Source organism: Brachyistius frenatus, unplaced genomic scaffold (genome assembly GCF_029030835.1).
Source record: "Brachyistius frenatus isolate BFR_SWC_R1_liver_20210118 unplaced genomic scaffold, ASM2903083v1 Contig_21, whole genome shotgun sequence".
NCBI classification, from domain to species: domain Eukaryota; kingdom Metazoa; phylum Chordata; class Actinopteri; family Embiotocidae; genus Brachyistius; species Brachyistius frenatus.
The window spans coordinates 2860956-2881266 of NW_027210620.1; the positions used below are offsets into that span (position 1 = coordinate 2860956).

The window sequence follows — 20311 nt, forward strand, 5'->3', positions numbered from 1 at the left end:
CAGTTGGCCTGACCCGCCGCTCAACAAAAGCATCCATAACAGCAGGCGCAACAGAGCGGCAAGCGGGCACACAGTCACACGGTGACACGGACAGTGCGGGATTTATCTGAGCCGTAATGGTTTCGGAATATAAGAACATGTTTCTTTTGTGGAAACGACACTGAAGAAATGTAAAAGTTTGTCATTGTGCGCTTAATAGGCTTTATAATAAAGCCACCCGGGGAACGAGGAAATCACATTTCCCCCAGCTGCCGGGATCCCTTTCTCTCTGTCCCTTTCTCTATCCCTTTCTCCCTTTCATACATACTGACAAATGCTTTAGTGGGGCTTGAGCCACAGTGTGGACAAAGTGAGATGGATTACAGTGTGGATTTTGGCAGGGGAAACTGCAGCTAATTCTCTGATTAGAAACCTGGGTTCAGAAGGCAGAGAAACACGGAGCTGTGAATCAGAGCACGGGGCTCAGTGGGCTCCAGCAAGCTGTGTTTGTGTCTCTGCGTGTGGGCACACAGTGTGTGTGTGTGTGCGTGCGTGTGTGTGTGTGTGTGTGTGTGTGTGTGTGTGTGTGTGTGTGTGTGTGTGTGTGTGTGTGTGTGTGTGTGTGTGTGTGTGCGTGCGCGTGTGCGTGTGTATGTGCCCATACGTACGAGTTAGAAACCGGGCTTGTTTCATTGTTTCTGTATGTTTAGCCTGCAGGTGTCTATATGTTAATTATGATATCATTAAAGTTATATATGATCGCTTTTAAATCATGGATACAAGAAAAGTGACTTCTTTTCACATTTAGGTCATTTAGCAACAGGCTCCTTAATATAGTGTTATATGTCATCATGAATTGTGATCAGTCGTGAGCTGGCATGTTTTGGATTTTCGTACCACCACCACGTTTGTCAAAGTGACTCTCAAACAAGCAAAATGCTCCAAAAAAAATATTCAGTCGGTTGTAAATGTTTCCCATTTGTGAATTATGCTATCAAAAGCCACGCAAAGGCTAACACTTCATAGCAGTTGATGTTATTGTTCGGTCAACGTTGTGTTTGTCACTGTCACTAGCTGTCCAATCACAGTGAAGGAGGGGCGGGACAAACGTGCTTAACCACCGACGCCAGTCGCTGATTGGCCCCGCCCTCCAGAGCGGCTGTACAAACGCTAATAGTTCCCAGACTGTATTGAAAAAATGTGTATGGGCTGAAACGGAAACACACATATATGCGCAACATATACACATATGTGGATGACCATTTTTTTTTTTTTTTTTTGCAATGCATTATAAGGGTCACACGTGTGTCATACTGATGTTAAGTTGATTTGTTTATTTCATTCAGTACAAAAAATAATAACAAACGCATACAACATATAGAATAACGTATTCTGTGTTTGCCAAAAAGCAAAGAAATATTTGACATATTTGTTATTTTGAACGTGAAATATTTCCTTATGAAAAGCAATAGCATTGCATTAGGCCTAAAAGTAGGTCCGGATTACCAGCTCAGTACTTTTCTACACGAGGGATTTTATTAAGGTCAAAAGAAAAAACGGTCGGGGGGAGGGGGGAAACTAATACCAACGATGACACAAGTGTTAAGTGTTTGTATTAATTCTGGAGAGAAACACTGCACCCACCGCCGGCCACGCGAGGATCCGAGGCGCGACGTTGACGTTGACACGAGCGGGGTGAAGACACATCCATTTTCATTTCTGTCTTCATATTTTCCAGCTGACCTGCCAGCCACCTTCAATTCGGAGGCTACACTTCTTTTGTTTTTAGCCGACTGAGGATTCCTGGAGCTTCTGCGCTCTTCTAGTTCAATGGACCTTAGATGGGGGCCACGTCCGAGATGAGCTGCACTGGCAGTAGGAAAAACAATTAACTACAAACTTAACAAGCATCCTGGAATGTGTTCATTAATATTACATCCATCTTAAGAAAAAAAAAAAAAAAAAAGGGGGGGAAGACAACAAGGGAGAGCAGCTTTGGACTGATGAAGAAGACCAGAGGTGGATAATTGTTCTCCATGCATAATCAAAACCACTTGTGCAGAGTTCAGGGTCACACTCAGGGCAGGGGGATGCAGACAGGATGGGCTTTGAATGAATCCCTCCCCCCCCCCCAAAAAAATAGTATCTTACAGTAGACATGCATGTTGGTTGGGATTAGATAACATATTTGGAATAAGCACATTAACTGAAGAAGCTTGTCCTCACTGACTTTATCTGTGAGAGCCTCAGCGACGTGTATCGAGAGTAATGAGCTTTTTGTGCGGGATTAGTGTTCTTACCGGCGCTCCGCTTGTGCATGCTGAGAGATAATACTTCAAAAAGCAAGCTGTGCGTTCGCGAGCAGGTGCGCGGGTCCCGCAACGACAGGGACCACTGCGGCGCACCGGCTGAACAGACACGACTCTCGTAACACGCTCTGACACCGGCCGCCGCTGGCGAACGGGAAGATCCGCCCTTTAACGCTTCATAATAATTGATCCGGTCAGTCATGTCTGTCTCTTAATTCACGCCGTAATCGTCCACGCGCACCTCGGGCTCAGCGAGAGGGATTTGGAAAAAAAAAAAAAAAAAAAAAAAGAAAAAGAGGAATCCGGGCGTTGAAAGGGTGACGTATTGTGCGAGTAATGGTTCGTGACTTGCGATTACACGTGCGATAATTACTGCGACCCGGGAGCGTTTTCTGCAGACCCGCCCCCCCCCCCACCCCAATGCTCCGCGGTGCAACCCCCCCTCCTCCCTACGACTCTCCCCTGCTTTAGTGCATGGATTAAGAATCACTGTGACAGACTCACTGGGGACTTCACCCTCCCCACCCACCCCTCTTCTTGAATGAAGATGGACAGTATAAACAAAATAACATTAAAAAAAAAAAAAAAAAAACATAACCTCGCCTCGAGCAATATCCTGCTCTCTCATGTGTTCCCTTCTCCTCTCACGTTTCCTGATTTGACTTAGCATCTATTCTCCCTCCCATCCCCTCGACCTCTCGCGGTAGTTTTTGCCTCCACTCTTTCCCCCTCATTCTTTCACCCTAACCGCGAAGATGAGCGCTCGTCGTGACTCAGGGCGTCCGGTTGCTCCTCGTCGGAGTTCTTTCCTCCACGGCTTGGAGGACGGGGACTCGCGGGCCCCCCTCGGGCCGCTCAACCGTCCGGCAAAAGGTCGCGCCGAGCGTCGACGGCATTTAACTAACTGTACCACAGTTTTATTGCGGTCAACACTTTGCTGCAGCCAGGAGAGAAAAAAAAACAACAAAAAAACAACAACAACAACCCTCTCTGACTCCATCCAGTTACAGGCCATTACCATCCCGGGGTACTTGGAGCACTGTTTAGAGCAGCGGTGCATGACAAAACTGGCCACTTGGCCTTCTTAGACCTCAAACCTGTGCTATTTTTGGGGTGGAGGGAGAGCAGCGAAGAAGGATTACGCCGCAACTGAGAGGGTACAGATTTGTTCCCTGACAGAAGAGACACCCCAAAAAAAGTTGAATATTCAGCGATTAAGCAAAAAAAAAACAAAAAAAAACATCTGTGACATTTTTGCAGCCCTCTTTTTTCTTTTTTTTGCACTTATCTCAAAGCTGAAACGTCTTTTCTCAAACTCGGCTTCTTTGCCTTTATCAGTGCTTCCTCCCTCTGTGACTGGTATAGATTTAATTAGGGAAATCAGTGAGGAATAATTACTTCTACCTGAATTGACCTCTTTCGTAAATTAAAAAAAAAAAAAAAATGTAAAAAGTGTCCTGAATGTTTTGCATAATCGCTGCAGATTTGACGAAGACGCTGAAACTCAACTTTGGATACGAGTTCGGTGTCTTTTTTTTTGGGGAGAAAGCGAAGACGTTAATCGGGGCGCACTGTCCTGAGCTGACAGGATGACCCAAACTTCTGTCGTCATCTGTTGAGAGAGAGGAGGAATAACGCACAGATGCTCGCTGTGCGTCTCCGAGGGGGGGAAATAAACGATACGTGCGAGGGCGGGGGGAGGCTTTCAATGGACGGCAGCTGGTTTGAAGAGCAGTCCTGACCTTGACAACTCCTTGTAGCTCCGTTCGCACGTCCTCATTAGCCCCGTGGCCTTGGCGGAGGATGTAGGACGCGGTAAACAAGTTGCAGAACAATAATTATTGTGTAAAAGCAGAAACAGAAGTCACGTATGTGCCAGAAGAGGAAAATTACAAGGAGATAATGAAGGAGGGGGGGGGTCAGAGCGACGTCAACGTTGTCCTTTTCACCGACGTAAAAGGATTTTCAAATTGGAAAAGTGTTTCCAAAAGTGTTTGTTTTCCAGTGCACAGAAGAATCGGCGTGTTTATCGAGTGTGTTAAATAGAGAACACGAAAAACACGTTAAAAAAAAAAAAAAAAAAAAAATCTGGGTAGAATAACCAAAGCTGCAGATATTTTTTTTGGGGGGGGGGGGCGGGGTGACGTGTTCCGCATGCCGAGGTCATTTCCTGTCAGAGCGAGCCACCTTGTCTAAGAGTAAAGAGTCCTTAACATGCAAGAGCACTTATCCGTCAGCGTACTAAGGAGAAGTACGTCAATCTGGAAACACGGCATCGGTTTGCAGGTTACGGAACACAAATATTTCTTAAGTGGGCCTTTGGAGCTGATGAGTTCTGGGACTCGAGCTGTAAAAGTGTGCAGCGGTTTTTCTCTCCGCGGTCTACCTGTGTGACAGAATTATTAACGAGCTGTGTCTGTATTTATGCACCTCATCTGACGGGGGGGGGGAGATGGAGCCGCCTTCATTACTTTGAGTTGCGGGAGCCGTCCTGTCAAATGAAATTTGAGCCCCCGGCCGAGACGAGCTCTTGTTATAACAAATGGGGAAGATTCATCGAGCGTTAATTTGGTTTGAGCTGATGGGTCAAGACAGCGTCAGTCTCATCTCCTCGCGTGTGGAGGACACGGAGCTTCACTGAAAGTGTCTGGGGTGGGAGAAAAAAAAAAAAAAGAAGGCGCTTTTTCACTCCGCGGTCACGCAGCGCCACGCTGTGGCGCACGGCGGTTATTGCCGCTCGTGTCTGACATCACGACGCAATTCAAACGTCTCGCACGTTTTTTTTTTACGTGCGCTGTGTTCCTGAAATGTCATTTCACTGAGCGGATTCATTGAGTTGGAATTAGTTTCCTAAGTTCCCTTTTCGCGAGAGGAGGGATGGTCATGGGGTTTAACCTCAATGTGCTCAGGAGTCACTCCCTCCAATTTGCAAATATGGATTTTGCCTTCAGATTTGATGCACGTCAAAATTGCAGGCCTGTTCATGAGGGCATAACTGATGTAGAAAGACATGTGCATGCGCATGTACGTTATAATCGGTTGAAATATGTGATGGACATTCGTGTATTTCATTTCCAGTCGCGCTTTAACTCTATTTATGGGATGACATTATCAGCTCCGACCTGTTGTTATGCCAGAGGCGCAAAACAACGGTGGTGTTATTACAATAATTAGTGTGTCACTTTCCTATTTAGATCAATAAATCATATTTTGAATCACAGTAGTGTCACCCATATTAATGTCTACCGTCTTATCGTAAAACGTCGCTTTAATATCTCGTGTTTACTAAAAAAAATTTAAGTAGTATAAGAACATTTATTAGATAGTTAATCATGTAGTTGCAAGCAGATATTTATACATGTCTCTTAATGCACTATTATTATATATCATTTTCTATAATGAAAACTGTCGTCCACTCACGAGTCGGCGCAGAAAGACTTGTAGTTTTTAATGAAAACATTATTGATGCTAATGTTTTACAAAGTGCCGCAGCTCACCTTATGTGTTTTTTACATCATGGTTTTAGATTATTTATTTATTTTTTTTTTTTTTTTTCTGTCCCTCTTTTAGTCTCCTTTTCAGTTTGGGTGGATGTGCTCCCTGTTTTATTTTGAAAGTCTCCCTTATCCCGTCCTTGTGTGTTTCTCTTCCCTTTTTGAGTATTCTCACCTGTTTCCACTTTGTCATGTCTCTGCACTGCGTGCTTCCACTTCACCATCAGCCCCTCTATTTATAAACCTCCTCCTTCACTCTCTCTCAGTTGGTCGTTTCCGTATTCCTGTGTGTTTCGGCTTTTTGTTCCCCGTGATGTTGTCTGCGTTTGGACGCTGCTCCGACCATCTGCTTGTTTGCCTGTCTTGTTTTTGTTTTTTTAATCTGGAACCTTTTGTTCCAGCTCCCTGAGTTTAATTTGTTCTACTTTTGGACCTGGAACCATTTGTTAGCATTAAAACTCTCCTTTGGTTTAACCTTAGTTTTAGTCACTTCGGGAGAGTGGGTTTGACAGGAGATTTAAGGTCAGAATTATTTAGCCCGTTGGTTAAAATAAAATATGTAAAGTCCAAAGTAATAAAAGAAAACCATGCCCTCACTTATAACTGAAATGATGAACTCATCAACAATGAAACATATCAGTTATATCAACGTTTAAGTCTTCACATAATGATAAACTGACCAATTGTGGCTCATTTTCATCTCAACTGTTCTTGCCGTTTCCTCAAAAGCAGACAGGAAGAGATTCCTGAGTATTTCAGCTACAGATCGGTCTTTTCTCTCAAGGATCTGACAAGAAACTGTCTGTTTATCAAAGTATAATCCATTTTCTTCTCGAAATCCATAAATGCACTTTTTTTTGTTGTTGGTTTTGTTTTTATATGTAAAAAGGTGCTTTTCATTTGAATTTTGCTTTCTGACTATATTAAGGAGCTTGTTTTTCTTGTATGATGCAATTCATACACTGTACATGTCACATGACGTGTGTGTAAGACGGTATATTGTATTGTACACATGGGTCGACATAAGAATCTACCATTATGCTTTATGTTGTTGGTGTCTTTAATTGTAAATAAGTACCTGTCAAGAAAAAGAACTGGTGATGCTGTAGAGTCGTATCACGGTAAAAAGTCAACAGTCACACCTAAACTCACACACACATGCGCACACACACACACACACACACACACACATTGTTTTGGTTGTAAAAAGTACAAAAGTCTGATTTTTGCTGCTGTGTCCAGTTTTGACTCTTTTCATGCAACCAAGAGGTTTTGTGCACGTTTCTGTGCTGAAAATATCTTGTTACATTTTGTTTAAAAATATGTTCAAATAAGTCACAGTTGGGTAGTATTGACAACAGATGTGTTGACAACAGATGCGTTGACAACAGTGTTAACGGTGAGGCTTCTGAGACGGTGCCTTACAGATGTGGAGCACTTCCATCTCATAAAGGTCTTTGCTAAAAAGCCAACCTGACAATCTGCCATTTGTCATCCTTGGGACATTGATCGCTGTCTTCTTTTACAAGTGCCGCTCTCCAACTCGTGGCAGAGGAGAATTTACAGCCTTGTTAATCTCAGATGCAGGAGTGTAGAATAAGAAATGAAGTGAAATCCATCAGCCATCGCTCCCCCTCCCCATCCCCTCCCCCTCTCCCCCCTTTTCTTCCCCTCTTTGGTTAAAATCATTCAGTGGGAAATGGTTCAGTCGGTTGAGGCTCCATTACATCCAGGAGACATTATTGTCTCTGTATTGGATTTTTCTAACCTCCGCCACCCTGTGTGGTTTGTATTATCTCCGCTGACTGGGTGAACGGTCGCGGCGCTGATAGCGTCAGAGCTGAATTAGATTTGGCAGCTTTTAATGCTTGTATGAATACCAATTGCGACTAGTTCAACATTTGAATACTTCTTAATGTGATTCTTTGCACTCTGCTGACCCCGACAGATGAGAGAGAGAGAGAGAGAGAGAGAGAGAGAGAGAGAGAGAGAGAGAGAGAGAGCGGGGGGGGGGGGACAAAAATGAGTGGGTGAGCAAATGAGGGAGGGGTAACGGGAGGAAGGAGGAAGCAGGAGGGAGGGGATCATGGAGATTAGGGCCTAAATAAAAACCAAATGAGGTCTTACTTGAGAGGATGTGGGTTGGATAGATATAAATCGTGTGCAGTGTAGATTACTCAAAGCGTGATTAAATGAAGGTACACGAGGGGATGTGTTAAACCTGTTTGCAGTAGAAAAGCTTGAGAAAATAATCCCCAAATTTAGTGGAAAAAAAGTGAATGTTTGTATTTATTTTTTTTTTAATTCAAGGACCAACATCGACTGCAGTCGATATTACCGAAACACTTTGCTACAAACTGGATTCATTGGGCCATTTTTTTTTTTTATTTTTTTTTTTTTAGATGTTGATCTGTCAGGTGGAACTTTTAATTTAATGGTTACTTCTTTCACTTTCACGCCACTGCAAGAAGCTCTTGGTTTTTTTAGTTTGAATGCATCGCTTGCATTATTTTGGATTTCTCTCATTTGGTGTAGTTAAATTTAAAACAGCGAGACCAAACGTGTCTTAACCTCCACCTGTAGTGTTTCTTTTCTGACTACAGTAGCCTGGAATCCGTTTGTTTTTTTTTTTTTACTACCTTTGTTCCAAAATTCCAGGATAGACTCCAGCCACCATATGGTCCTAAATAGAGTAGGCGATACTGTAAATGGGTGGATGAGTGAATAATATTTGTTTATTTTCAATTTTAGAAAAACGAGATGATTTCAAAATATAATATAATATAATCCACGCAGAATTATACCGTTCATGTGATAACTTTACAAAACACATGAGAGTCCCATGTTTTCCAGATTGGGCACGTGTGATCACGTGTATGACGCATGTTTACCTGCAACATATGATAACGTGGGGAAAGCGTGTGGAAAAGTTCTCACATGGGCTTTACGCATTACACCATGAAAATGGTCAGGGTAAATACAAACACAAATAATGATCTCCTTAAGATGAAAATTACTACAAAACATCAGGTGAAAAAAAAAAAAAGGCATGCTGGGATTGTCTCCTTCAGCCTCCTCAGAACCTGACGAAGCAGGAAAGTAAATACATTACTGATTCGTTAATAAAAAATTAGACTAAAGGCAGTTTATATTGTTCCTGTGATTTTAGACGGTAAAGCACTCGCGTACAAACGTTCAGTAGATGGATATCTCCTTAACGTGGAAGTTATAGTAAAGCATGAGTTGAATGAGCCCCGCTGACACTGATCACTTTAAGGCAAAGTATCCACAGCAGGTTTATTTAGATGTAAAACTTAATCTGCCGGATAGGAAAATGCACGCATGCACATAAAAACCCCTCGAGGCTGCTTTCATCAGATCCGTTTCAAAAGCGGCAACGAGTTGTTTATATATGACATCGTTCCTGCTGTCTGTCTCTCTCGTGATCAGCTGAAGGAAAAACCCACAAAAAAAGCCATTGAAGCACAGAAGGACAATCGGTTTTTAGCTTTGAGGTCGATGTTCCCTTTTGAAATCTCTCAGCTGGAAGCAGCTGTCGTGCTGCTTGCTCTCCACTAGAGTGTGCAATATTCTTTCGGATTTGTGAGGCAGTCAGCATCTCCAACCGGAGGGAAGCTCCCGTTGAAAACCTGTTGAGATGTTTCCTGCAGTTTTTTTTGTTTGTTTGTTTTTTTTGGGCTTGGAGAGGACACGTATTCACTTACCGTGTGTAGGACGGGGGTGTCTGTTTTGGCCCTCGCAAAGCTCGCAGTGTTGGTTTAGAAATATATCTCGCTGCCCGTAATCCTCCATTTGTCCTCGGGCCTTAATTAAGCCTTAATCTGCGTGCATAAACTGGGAGAAGGAAAGTGAGGAAGCTTTGAAATATAGCACTTTTAACAAGATACTTATGCAGCCACATTTTTATTCTGTATGCTCGTAATGTTTTTCTTTGTATTTTGTGATACCTGAAGCATAATACGGGTTTGAATCCAAACAAAAGGAGTCTTTCGAGGCTTTGTAAGCGGAGCATTAGCGAAGAGAGATAATTTGCTGTCACAGACCGCCAAGCAGTTGCAGCAGTTGACACACTAGATACGTTTGCTATTACTCAGCGCCAAAAGCGGTGCCTGTCTAATGAGCTAAGAGGGGCTGTAAGTCACGAGCCAATGAGATGTGATGGCTTGAGCAGATTTATATCCATCAAGTAGAAAATCCCCCCCCCCCCCGTGGGCTTCCTCCCGCTTCCCCTTCGTCTCATCCATAAATGAGGGTCATTTGTTAACAGGCTGCTGTGTGTTTCAAACGCCGGCCGAGATTGTCTGAGAATGCACAGCACTTCAGATTAGGTTGATGCATGTTCGTATTCTGCCGAGCCCTTGGTATCTTAAAAAGAGGTAATGATGTGTTAAATGCTTTGAAGACTTTATGAGCTTCCAAGAAACAGGAGGGGGGTTATTTTTCTCCTGCGCCAAATCGCCACATCCAAATTTCAATGGGTGATCATTTCATCAATCTTTCCCCTGATACACAGAAAACTTCCCCCACCTGTTATGAAATTAGTTTAACTGGATTTAGTGGGTTAGAGCGAAAGGAAATAACAGTGGCTGTAATTTAATACAAGCAGAGACGGATAGTCACTGTGGAATTTTGGCAGCACTGCGGCCCCTTTGGGAAAATGTGAAATATTAAGGTTTTATCTTTTATCAAACAAAAATATCGAGGATTAAAGAATATAATACTTTAGACAATTGTCCCCAAAACTGCAAACTTGCAATAGCCAACAGTGACGTATTTACACATCCAGCAGAGAGGGAGCAGCATTGATATTTATTTGTCGGCATGTTTCTGGCCACATGATGAATATTCACTCCCCCGGTGCCGTCTTTGGTCTCCACTAGATCCTAGATGTGACTCTGTAGCTGATAAATGATCCACAATGTCCAGTTGAAAACGAGAGCAAGAGCCGAGTGGAAGGCCAAAACAATTAGCTGAAAGAGACTAAAAATGTGGAGCTGAAGTCAACTCCAGAATTGGATAGGTCCAGCTCTCGATCAACGACATTCAAGCAAACCTTTAGGCTGCCAATTAAAGCTCCTTTAATAGCCTTATGGAAATCATAGAAGTTTTTTTTTTTTTTTTTTTTTTTTAACCCCCTAAAGTCCTCTGATGCTGTTTTGTAAAATTTCCAGCTGAAAGAAAATACCCAGATTCAGCAAAACTGTGAGGCCAAAATGAACAAGAATGGACTCTATGGAGAATTTTGAAATGCGATAAGTCTTCTTATCCTTGACACCAGGCCAAAGTGAGATTGGAAAACTCCAGCAAAAATGTTTACTTCTACTGATGGAACTGAAGCTGTTTGAAAAAAATTCTCAACTCCAACTCTACCAAATTTTACACAATGGAAATAAAGCACCACCAATGCTACATCTATTTTAGTTGTAGTGACCGTATGCGACCTCCTGCACTTGATGTGCCGCAGTTGGCGACCTTTAAAAAAAAATGGAGGCGTCTACATTTTTCTAACAGATACTGATCCCGATACAGGGATCTCCAGGGTAAAAGGGGTTTAGCATCTTTACTTTATTTTCACATTGAGTATTGTTATTCAAATTGAAATGACATTTTATATTCCTTTCCAAAAAATAAACAGCTAAAAAGGTACATTAAATTAGGATTTTTGTTTTGCTCAAAGATTTAAACTTTGTGATGCCCATTAGAAAAAGCCTTGCGTCTGGTAGGAGTTTAAAAAGAAAATGAGTTGGAGAATTAAGTCACAAAGTGAAGCAAAGAAATAGTATTAATTTGTGAAACTAAAAACGTCTTCATACTTCCTGTTGCGTGAGGCAGCATGCTGTATTAATCCATCACGGACTGCAGATGTCCCCGTTACACCTTAAATACAGATTCATCTCGTCGCTGGTTGCTGTTGAATGCAACCTGCTTGTGCGTTCATTTTTCTTTTTCTTCTTCTCATCCACGTAAATAGATTTTTAAATATAAATGGGAAATGTTTACTGTGAAAAAGGTTTCAGAGAGCCTAAAGTCCGTGTTTACAACAGCTGACTTTGACCTACAGCCCAGTGCGGGAGTGAGGATCATTTCCTCTGTATTGATTTTTTTTTTGATTTGGCTATCTTTTTTTTTTTTTTTTTTTGCAAAAATCCACTTTGAGGGATTTTCATCTTTCCCTAGTTTCAAAGTAAAAACATAAAGAAGCCCATTTGTCATGCTGGAGCATGTGAGAGCAGCAGCAGTTTCAGAGGAAAGCAATATTGATTGAATCCCTGCTACTTCCATACGGTTGGCTTTCAGAGTTGTTTGTTTCTCCCCCCCACCCCCCCTCACAATTCATCTTGGGCCCAAAAAAAACCCCCAAAAAACCTATTGTTATTCAACCCACACAATAATAATGTAATATAGTGGAATAAATCGCACAAAATCAACACCCATTCTGCTTCCTTACCCTCGTCTCCTTAGCAACACAATCCCCCCCCCCCCCCTTTGCAAGTAAGATCAGATGCACCTTTTCTCAAGTGTGCCCAGAGATTGTGGAGGGAGTGGAATATTATTTTTATGCCAATGTCACCGCGTATGCACGCGCGTGAGATAATAATCAGACGGAGTACGACAGCAGAGAGTGGGTGAGCTGCTCGATAAAACCTCCTCGTGTTGATTCAGAAAGGATGTACAGTGTCAGTGGTGGAGAGAGAAGGAACACGTCGCGATGAAGGTCACGGACAGGACCGGGTTTCTGGGTTTGGTAGAAAACGGCGTGTGCGTGTGGAAGAAAAATATATATCACCAGATGAAAGCCTTTTTTTTTTTTTATTTTGAAGAATTAGTAGAAGTAGGAGAAATATTTGGAGGATGTAGCGCCAACTCATTTCGCATCTCCAAGGCGTGCTAACAATATGGGTGATAATGTCAGCCTGTTGTCTTTCCACCAGTTGGGTCCCGATTGAAATATCTCAGCTATGGATTTTGCCATGAACATTTTCCCAGACACATATGGTTTCCCAGAAGATGAAACCTACAAGTGATCAATTGGCTTCTTCCTACTTTGTGCCAATAGCAGATGTCTTTTTTTTTTTTTAGGAAAAATGTCTTGACGACCATCAAATGGATGAAAAATTGGTGCACGGATTCATGTTCCCCTCAGAATGAATTGTAAAGCCGGAGACGTACTTGGAGTGCGCCGGCATGAGCGTTTCTTAGTGCGCGTCCCAGAGAGACAAATATTCTTGTTGGAATAGCTAGCGGGACGTCGGTGCCATTTTAGAAGTCGTTGCGGAACCGATAACAATAAATCGAAAAACATGCCCCGAGGCTGTTTCGTCCGTTCAAAACAGAAAATGTTGGGGGGGAAAAAATCGAGTGGGGACGGCTCTGATGGAAAATCTGGAAGTTCTTAAATAAATCCTTTAGTTTTCTGGTGGAGCCCTCTGGTGGCATGCGCTAGGAACGCGCAAAATACATCGGCAAGTACTGTATGCGAATAATTACATTGATGATGCAGCTGGTTGTCTCCACGAACGTTTATCTACGCTCCACGATCAGGTCAAAATCTATATGCACCCTAAACTTTGTTTTCTGACCAAATACCTGAAAAACGAATTATATTTTCGCCAGCTCCGCGTTGTATTTACTGTTGATTAGTTAATGTGAGCATGCTTACACCCCAAACTAAGGTGGCCAACATGGTAACCACACCTGCTGAACATCAGCATTTTTCCTTGTCCATGTTGCCATGCTTTGGTTAGCTTTTCGCTTACATCATCGTCATGACTACAGTCGCCGCCAGGCCTCTGGACTCTTACCTTCGACGGACATACCTATCCAGAGTGACTTAAAAAGAGCATGTTAGATTGAAACTTACTCTTAGAACATTTTCTGATTTCAAATCTTTCAAATATCAGTACACCTGACATTTTGGGGGGAAAACACCTAATCCCAAAACTCCTGCTTGAAACTTTTTACGGTAAAAATACCACTTTGTGAAACCTGCGATACATTTTAGTCTTACAAAAAGGCTCACACGATCAACCTATAGATCTGTATGGTATCTGTTTTTAATATGCTTCAAGTTGTCACAAAATTTATCATGAGATTGGCTCTTTTTTTTTTTTTTAAATAAGATGTAATTCATAATTTTTCAATTGGTTGGCTTGACATGGCTGTTTTTCTTGTCTTTTTTTTCATTTTTTTTTACAATAAACAGATACAAACCAAGTAACCAATAATAAAGCTTGAACAACAAATGCTTCTTTTAAAAAAAATAAAAATAAAAAATAAAAAAAAGTATTTTAAAAGGTTTTCAAAAGTTTTTTTTTTTTTTTCAAAAGAATAGAAAAATATGGTTTCTTGCTGGTAAATGTAAACTTATGAATATGAGAATTTGATCAATGTAATAAAAAAAATTTTTTTTTTTTTTTTAATCACTCAGAAAACGGAACCAATTCCTCAATCAATCCAAACAGAAGGATTTATTTCCTTTAACGAAACGAACTGGGCAGATTTAATCAATGTCAACAGCTGTTTTCTAAATTTCTGCTTGTTTTTTTTTTTAAGTTGGTTTGTGATTGGCACTGCCCCTTGAAGCGTGTGGTGCGTGCGTGTGCGTGTGGATGAGACGCACGCTGTAGCCCCCCCCCCCCCCCGCCCTCCCTCCCTCCCTCTCCCCCCGTGTCGGAGCATGGTACGGTCCTCGCTCAAGAAGTGCCTCCAATCCTCCGTCTGAAGGGCTAATTTCTTTCTCGTCCGGTCGAAAAGTAGCGCTGCCACGCCGAAGTCCTTTTTGACGCCTTTCTCCGTCTTCTCTCGTGTCCCGAACGAGCGCCAAGCTGGATCCGTACATAATGACCATGTACAAGAGGAAGCGTCGCAACCATCGATGTGAGTTTGAACAGCCTCCGCTTGGAGGCTTCGCGTTACGCCGAGGACATTTTCTTTATGCCCGCGTCGCTGTATGTGCTTTGCATAAAATCCAAGTTGCAAAAATTGTGAGCCGTGAACAGCGCGCGAAAAAAAAAAAAAAAAAAGACGCACGCGGATCGCTTTGAGACCCAGAAATTGGAAGTTATTGTTATTTTGCATGAAATGTGGTTTTTACGCAGACACTTCCAGGAGGTTAAATATTTATTTGTATGCGTTTTTATTTATATATATATTTATATAGATATATATATATATATATATATATACATACATGTTGTATTTGTATTGTTAATGGTTAAGTAATGGGAAACCAAGTCACCTGCTGCGCGCTGGTAGATTTTTTTTTTTTTTTTTTTTCCATCAAGATATTACTTTGAAAAGGCATCCTCGCACCTGCTCCGTTGTCTCAGTGTAATATATTCATTCTGCTGAAGTTAGCATACATTATCATGAAATGCGTTGACGTATCAGGGCCACGGGGTCGCTATTTATCATGCAAACAGACAGCTGGCTTCAGGTCACATACAATCATCTATTTTCTTTCTTTATTTCTTTTTCTTTTTTTATATTAGAAGTGTAAACTGCAACAAAACACCAGCGATGCCTTTGTATGTGGAACTTGCCTTGCTGGCACTTTGCATATTCACAGATTGGGATCTGTTATGAATACACAGTATGATCTGCTGTAATTACTGCACGCATGAGGTGAGGTCGGATAATATCTTGGGCTGGTGTACAGTATGAAGTCTTTATCTCGTGTGACTGAGCTCTGCTTGTGAACATAGAGCTGGGGAATGATCATTTTCAAGCAAAAATGTAAATAATTGCTCTTAAATTGGGAGAATTTGCTGCTTTTCTTCATGTTACGTGACCATAAAGTGAATATGTTTTATTTATGAACTGTGGCTTTGATTGGAAAATGTCTGTGTGGTTTAAAGGGAACTATGAATGTAAGAAATTGTGATTTCTTTTTTTCTTGTCTATAGACCAATATATGATACGAATGAGTCGGAGAATAATTGGGAGATTAAATGATGATGAAAATAATCTTCAGTGTGCAGCCTTATGAGAGTACGATGGTGTTGTACAGGCTGGAGAATCCAATTCTAAAGTCTGCGTGCTCTGATATTCAAAGCATTAAATGAATATGCCAACGAGCTAAATTGGAAAGATATCTTAACAAGTGAGACGTGTAAAAGCAGTGGTTCGCTAAAAAACGCTTGGCACCTCTTGGTGGGTCAGTATTCCACAAGTGCATCCCACGACTTCCCCTCCTCGACATCCGTGGAGCGGATTTTAAAGTGATGTTTCTTTTTCTTTTCTTTGCGCTCGGTGTGCTCTGATTAGGAAGAAAAAAAAGAAGAGGACTTGAATGTTTTTCTCTTCAACAAAAAATAAAAATGTAATATAATATATATATATAATATATATATACCTGCCTATTGTGCACTGCCATAGGCTAGAAATAGATCCCGCCGTTGTGGATGCGCAGCTCGTATGTACGTGGAGCACAGAAAGTGTCGAGAGACAGCGCAGGCAAAGAAATCCAGGAGCTTCTTAGCTAAATGAGCGAGGGGGAGACGGTAAAAGAGCGCGAGTGTGTGCGTGGGCTCGTATTGTTGAGATTTTATTTGAGATTTTTTTTGTTGTTTTCTTTAAGAGGTTGTTCTGAACTTCATCTGCCAGCTATTAGGCCTGCGAGAGACTGCGAGAGAGGGGCTGTTGGGTATGTGACCCACAGAAGTGAGAATGTTTATCTGCTTTATTTCACTTCCATCTATGCAGACAGAAAAAACAAAAAAAACAAAACAGACGTTCCACAAAACGGTCATTAGCGCTCCCAACATCGGGAGAGGCGGCAACCTCGAATTACTCAATACCTGCCGCGTCATCACAATCTTCTCTGCAAGACATTTCAATGGGTTGAAGGGTGAGCTGCACTGTCGAGCACTGCTGGATCAAACACAGACTGAAGGGCTGCTGTGTCTGATGAATGAAAATGTGTTCCTTGAAAGGATGTTCTGCTTCTTTTTGCCAATCAATTAGTGGAGGATTTCTTTTTCTTTTTTTTTTTTTCCGGCAACATACCGCAGATTCAGCAGCAATGAGAATGTGAGTGACATGTAACTGTGAAGAGGGAGGTTGAACTTTTGGGATGAGTTAGTTTGAGATTGCAGCTATTCAGTTTTTAATTTCTTGGCACTGGAAGATCAAATTTTGAAATGTGCCCTGGAATAGTCCATCTAAAAGCTTTTTTTTTTTTTTAAATTTATAAACGGCGACTATGTATTGATGATGTAATGATTATGTAAAGATCGCTGTGCAGTGAGACCTGTTGGGAAATTTGTCAATTTTCTTAAATAGCGTGCATTGTTTATGCTGTTTTCTATTGTTTTTAATATGATTAGTAAAAAGAAAACCTCTCTTTCTTGTGTGTGTGTGTGTGTGTGTGTGTGTGTGTGTGTGTGTGTGTGTGTGTGTGTGTGTGCGTGTGTGCGCGTGCGCGTTTGTGAGTCTTTGCAGGAGTATTTTAGCACCAGAACTTGAGTTGGAGTCCATAAATATTTAAGATCTTGCAGCCCAGGAATCTTTGGAGATCAGATGGTGGGCTCCAGCCCTGTGAGCCGCAAAGATTTTGTTTTTCTGCAAATGTGTGTGTTTCTGTATATCCTCGTTTGTGTACATCGCACGATGAAAACTCGGGAGAAAACTCCGAGGCATGAAACGTGGAATTGAAAAGCGATCGTACGAAGAAATTTGTCGTGATTTAAAAAAAACTGCTACGATGTTACGTCGTGGCTGCGTGTGTTTGTGCCGTCTTGCTGCTGATAGGGGAAAGATGCGGGGGTGTGGGGGTGGTGGTGGGGGGGGGCAGTGCTGTCACGTCATCTGTCAGATGTCCTCCACGTATCTCGAGCCATGTTTTCACAGGCAGTTGTGTGTGTGTGTGTGTGTGTGTGTGTGTGTGAGAGTTTTTCTGCCTTCCAGACTCTACTTCTTTTCAGCTTAGCTCCATTTTTTTTTTTTTTTTTTGCCCAGAATTTCAGTTTGCGTGTCCGTGGGAAGGAATACAAATCATGCGCAACACAATCCTTTTTGGTGGGAGCCGTTTCGATTCCGCTGCTCCGCTTCTCTTGAATAAATCAAGAGCAATTACGGAATAACATTTGTTCCAGATACTTAAGCTGCTACCTAAGATGCAGTTGCCACAGTTTTTTTTTAAATTCACCAGCTCTGCCTTCCACTCTTGTTTTTTTTGGGGGGGGGGGGGGTTTCCTTCCGTGGACGAGCAGTCGCATCCCACTGCACTATCTGCTCTGGATTTGATCGTATCTGTCAGAAAGGGGGACCTAATGAGACCTCCTCCATCGATGATGAAATAATGTGACAGAGATGTCACAAGGCGCAGCTCCTCTCCCCCCCTCCCCCGCCCTCCCCCACGCCCACTCCCCACACACACACACACACACACACACACACGCACACGCGCGCTGGCGTCCGCACATGCAACGACAAGTGTTGATGCACATAATAAAAACACATGTAAAAATGACCCCCGCCCCGGGTGCGATAAGCTTTTTCGAAGGAGGGGGGAAATGTTGCAAAGGCGGTTTTGTCCTTATTGTGAAGAAGCAGATTATTTAGAGCCAGAGGGTGTTTTGGGTGAACGCCGCGCATTGAATGCTGGATCTAACATGCACAGTCGACAGATGCGACTTCAGCCCGTGCGTGAAACCGGTCGGACGAAGAGGGGGAAATTAATGCCTGTCAAGTGTCATGGCAAGCACACGGAAATAATTACAGGAATCGTAACGTGTCACTCCCTCGCGCTTCACGCGACACCCGGCTCTCTCGCATCCACTCACATCATCCACCCTACATGTGCAGGATAAGGACACGCGTGTAGGCCTGACAATGTCCCCTCAATCAGCCATTCCTCTTTATGTCCTGGTCAGAATGAAATATAAATGTCCAAGTGGCATTTCTGAGGCCGCATGATGCCATTCAACAGCTCGGAGGCTTCTGCTCCTCGGGTTAACGCTGAAGAGCCCGAACAGGGTTTATTGTTTGTTTTTTTTTAGGAACAAAGAAAGTCCAATAGCGATAACCTGATTATTTATGGCCGTCGTGGATGTTTCTCAGAGGATAGAAAGAAAAAAAAAACCCAAAAAAACCTCACTCTAAATGATTGTGTGTTTGTTTTAATGCCTCGCTCCCCACCGCCGAGCTCGACACGTCCGGCGGCCCGGATCGGTCGCTTTTTTAATTAATTGATTAATTAAAAAAATATATATATATATATTTTTTTTTAAAGTGCATCATTGTTGACTCGCGCGAGGCAGCTCACTGGGTTTACAGGTCACACAGAGGGATGTGATCTCAAACTCAATGCCGTGCTTTTATCCGTTCTGCCGGTGCCTGAAGGGGCCGGGGGTGGGGTGGTGTGGGGGGGGGATTATGAGCTGATCCCCTTGGACTTGGGTCCATGCAGCCGCTCACACACAGAGAGAGAGAGAGAGAGAGAGAGGCAGGGCGGCAGACTGAAAGTCGACACTGTTGAGTGTTCACAAAGGTGAGAGATGCTCCCTTTTGTCACGCGGTTGTTCACCGAGCTGTTGTCGTCATATACGCAGTAAAAATCTGTGTTACAAAGCGGGAGGATGGAACGGCGCCTCGTCATCACTGTCAAACCAAGAGAGAGGATGCGTGATGGAAATCCATACAACACAGGGAAAGAATTGAAAACCGTGTTATTACCTGTTGGTAAACAAAATATTCACTGGCTGCCGTCTCGGAAGTCAAGACGGACACTGGAATATTTCTGAAACAATTTGTCATTCAATCAATCATTTGGTAAACTGGCTGAAATTTTTTTTTTTTTTTTTTCCCAGCAACAATTTTGCCAATGAGCTCGTCTTTTATTTAGTCGTTAGTGTGTTTGTGTGGGACCAAAACACCGAGAGTGAATCCATTTGCAAAATTGAAAGCCACAGGAAGCGGTTCACTTTGAAATTCTGTGTGCGGCTGTCGTGTGATGCGAAGTTTACACTCTTCACGCGATTATATCTGCCGACAGGGAAACAAGCGGGTTGTTTTTGGAGAAAGAACATTTGCTGCTCACAAAACACGGCACCGGTGTTTTGCAGCTCGTGTCACCTTGAACGCTGAAGGTTCAGCCTTTATATGCTGACGTGAATGGATAGAAGGGACTCTTGAATTTTTACTTGGCAAAACATGATGAAGAGCTGAACCACCTCATTGACAAGTTGAGGGTGCAGATAGGAGTGCAGCACATTTGTTTATAATGCTCCGTCTATAAGATATATACAAAAATGAAAGATGCCCAGAAGGATCTCGCGGAATTTTTTTGTTCGTTTTATCCGACCAGCAGGTCGAAGATGGAGACATGCTTGCGAGCTAGTCAACTCAACGTGATGCCGCTCCGCTCTGCATCATGGGACGTGCCTCATACTCCATAATCACTTGACATATACATCCTTCCAATTTGGCAGTCTTATTTAATTTGACTACTTAATTTCCACCTCAGCATCCACCTGCTGTTAATCCCACCTGTGGGGAGTGATGAGG

The 20311-nt window shown here is 42.6% G+C and overlaps 1 protein-coding gene across 13 annotated transcripts in view; it reads left to right on the forward strand.

The window, feature by feature from the left end:
- The window catches only part of LOC138619780 (RNA-binding Raly-like protein), a 97993-nt gene that overhangs the window by 49536 nt on the left and 28146 nt on the right, over positions 1-20311 (forward strand). The window contains exon 1 of one of the 13 annotated variants that reach the window (XM_069696547.1): positions 14476-14680. The exons of the other annotated variants lie outside the window; for them this stretch is intronic. Coding sequence (XP_069552648.1) covers positions 14644-14680 — 37 coding nt within the window. The 5' untranslated portion in view covers positions 14476-14643. Of the gene's footprint in view, positions 1-14475; positions 14681-20311 lie in introns of those variants that run through there. 13 annotated transcript variants of the gene reach the window in all.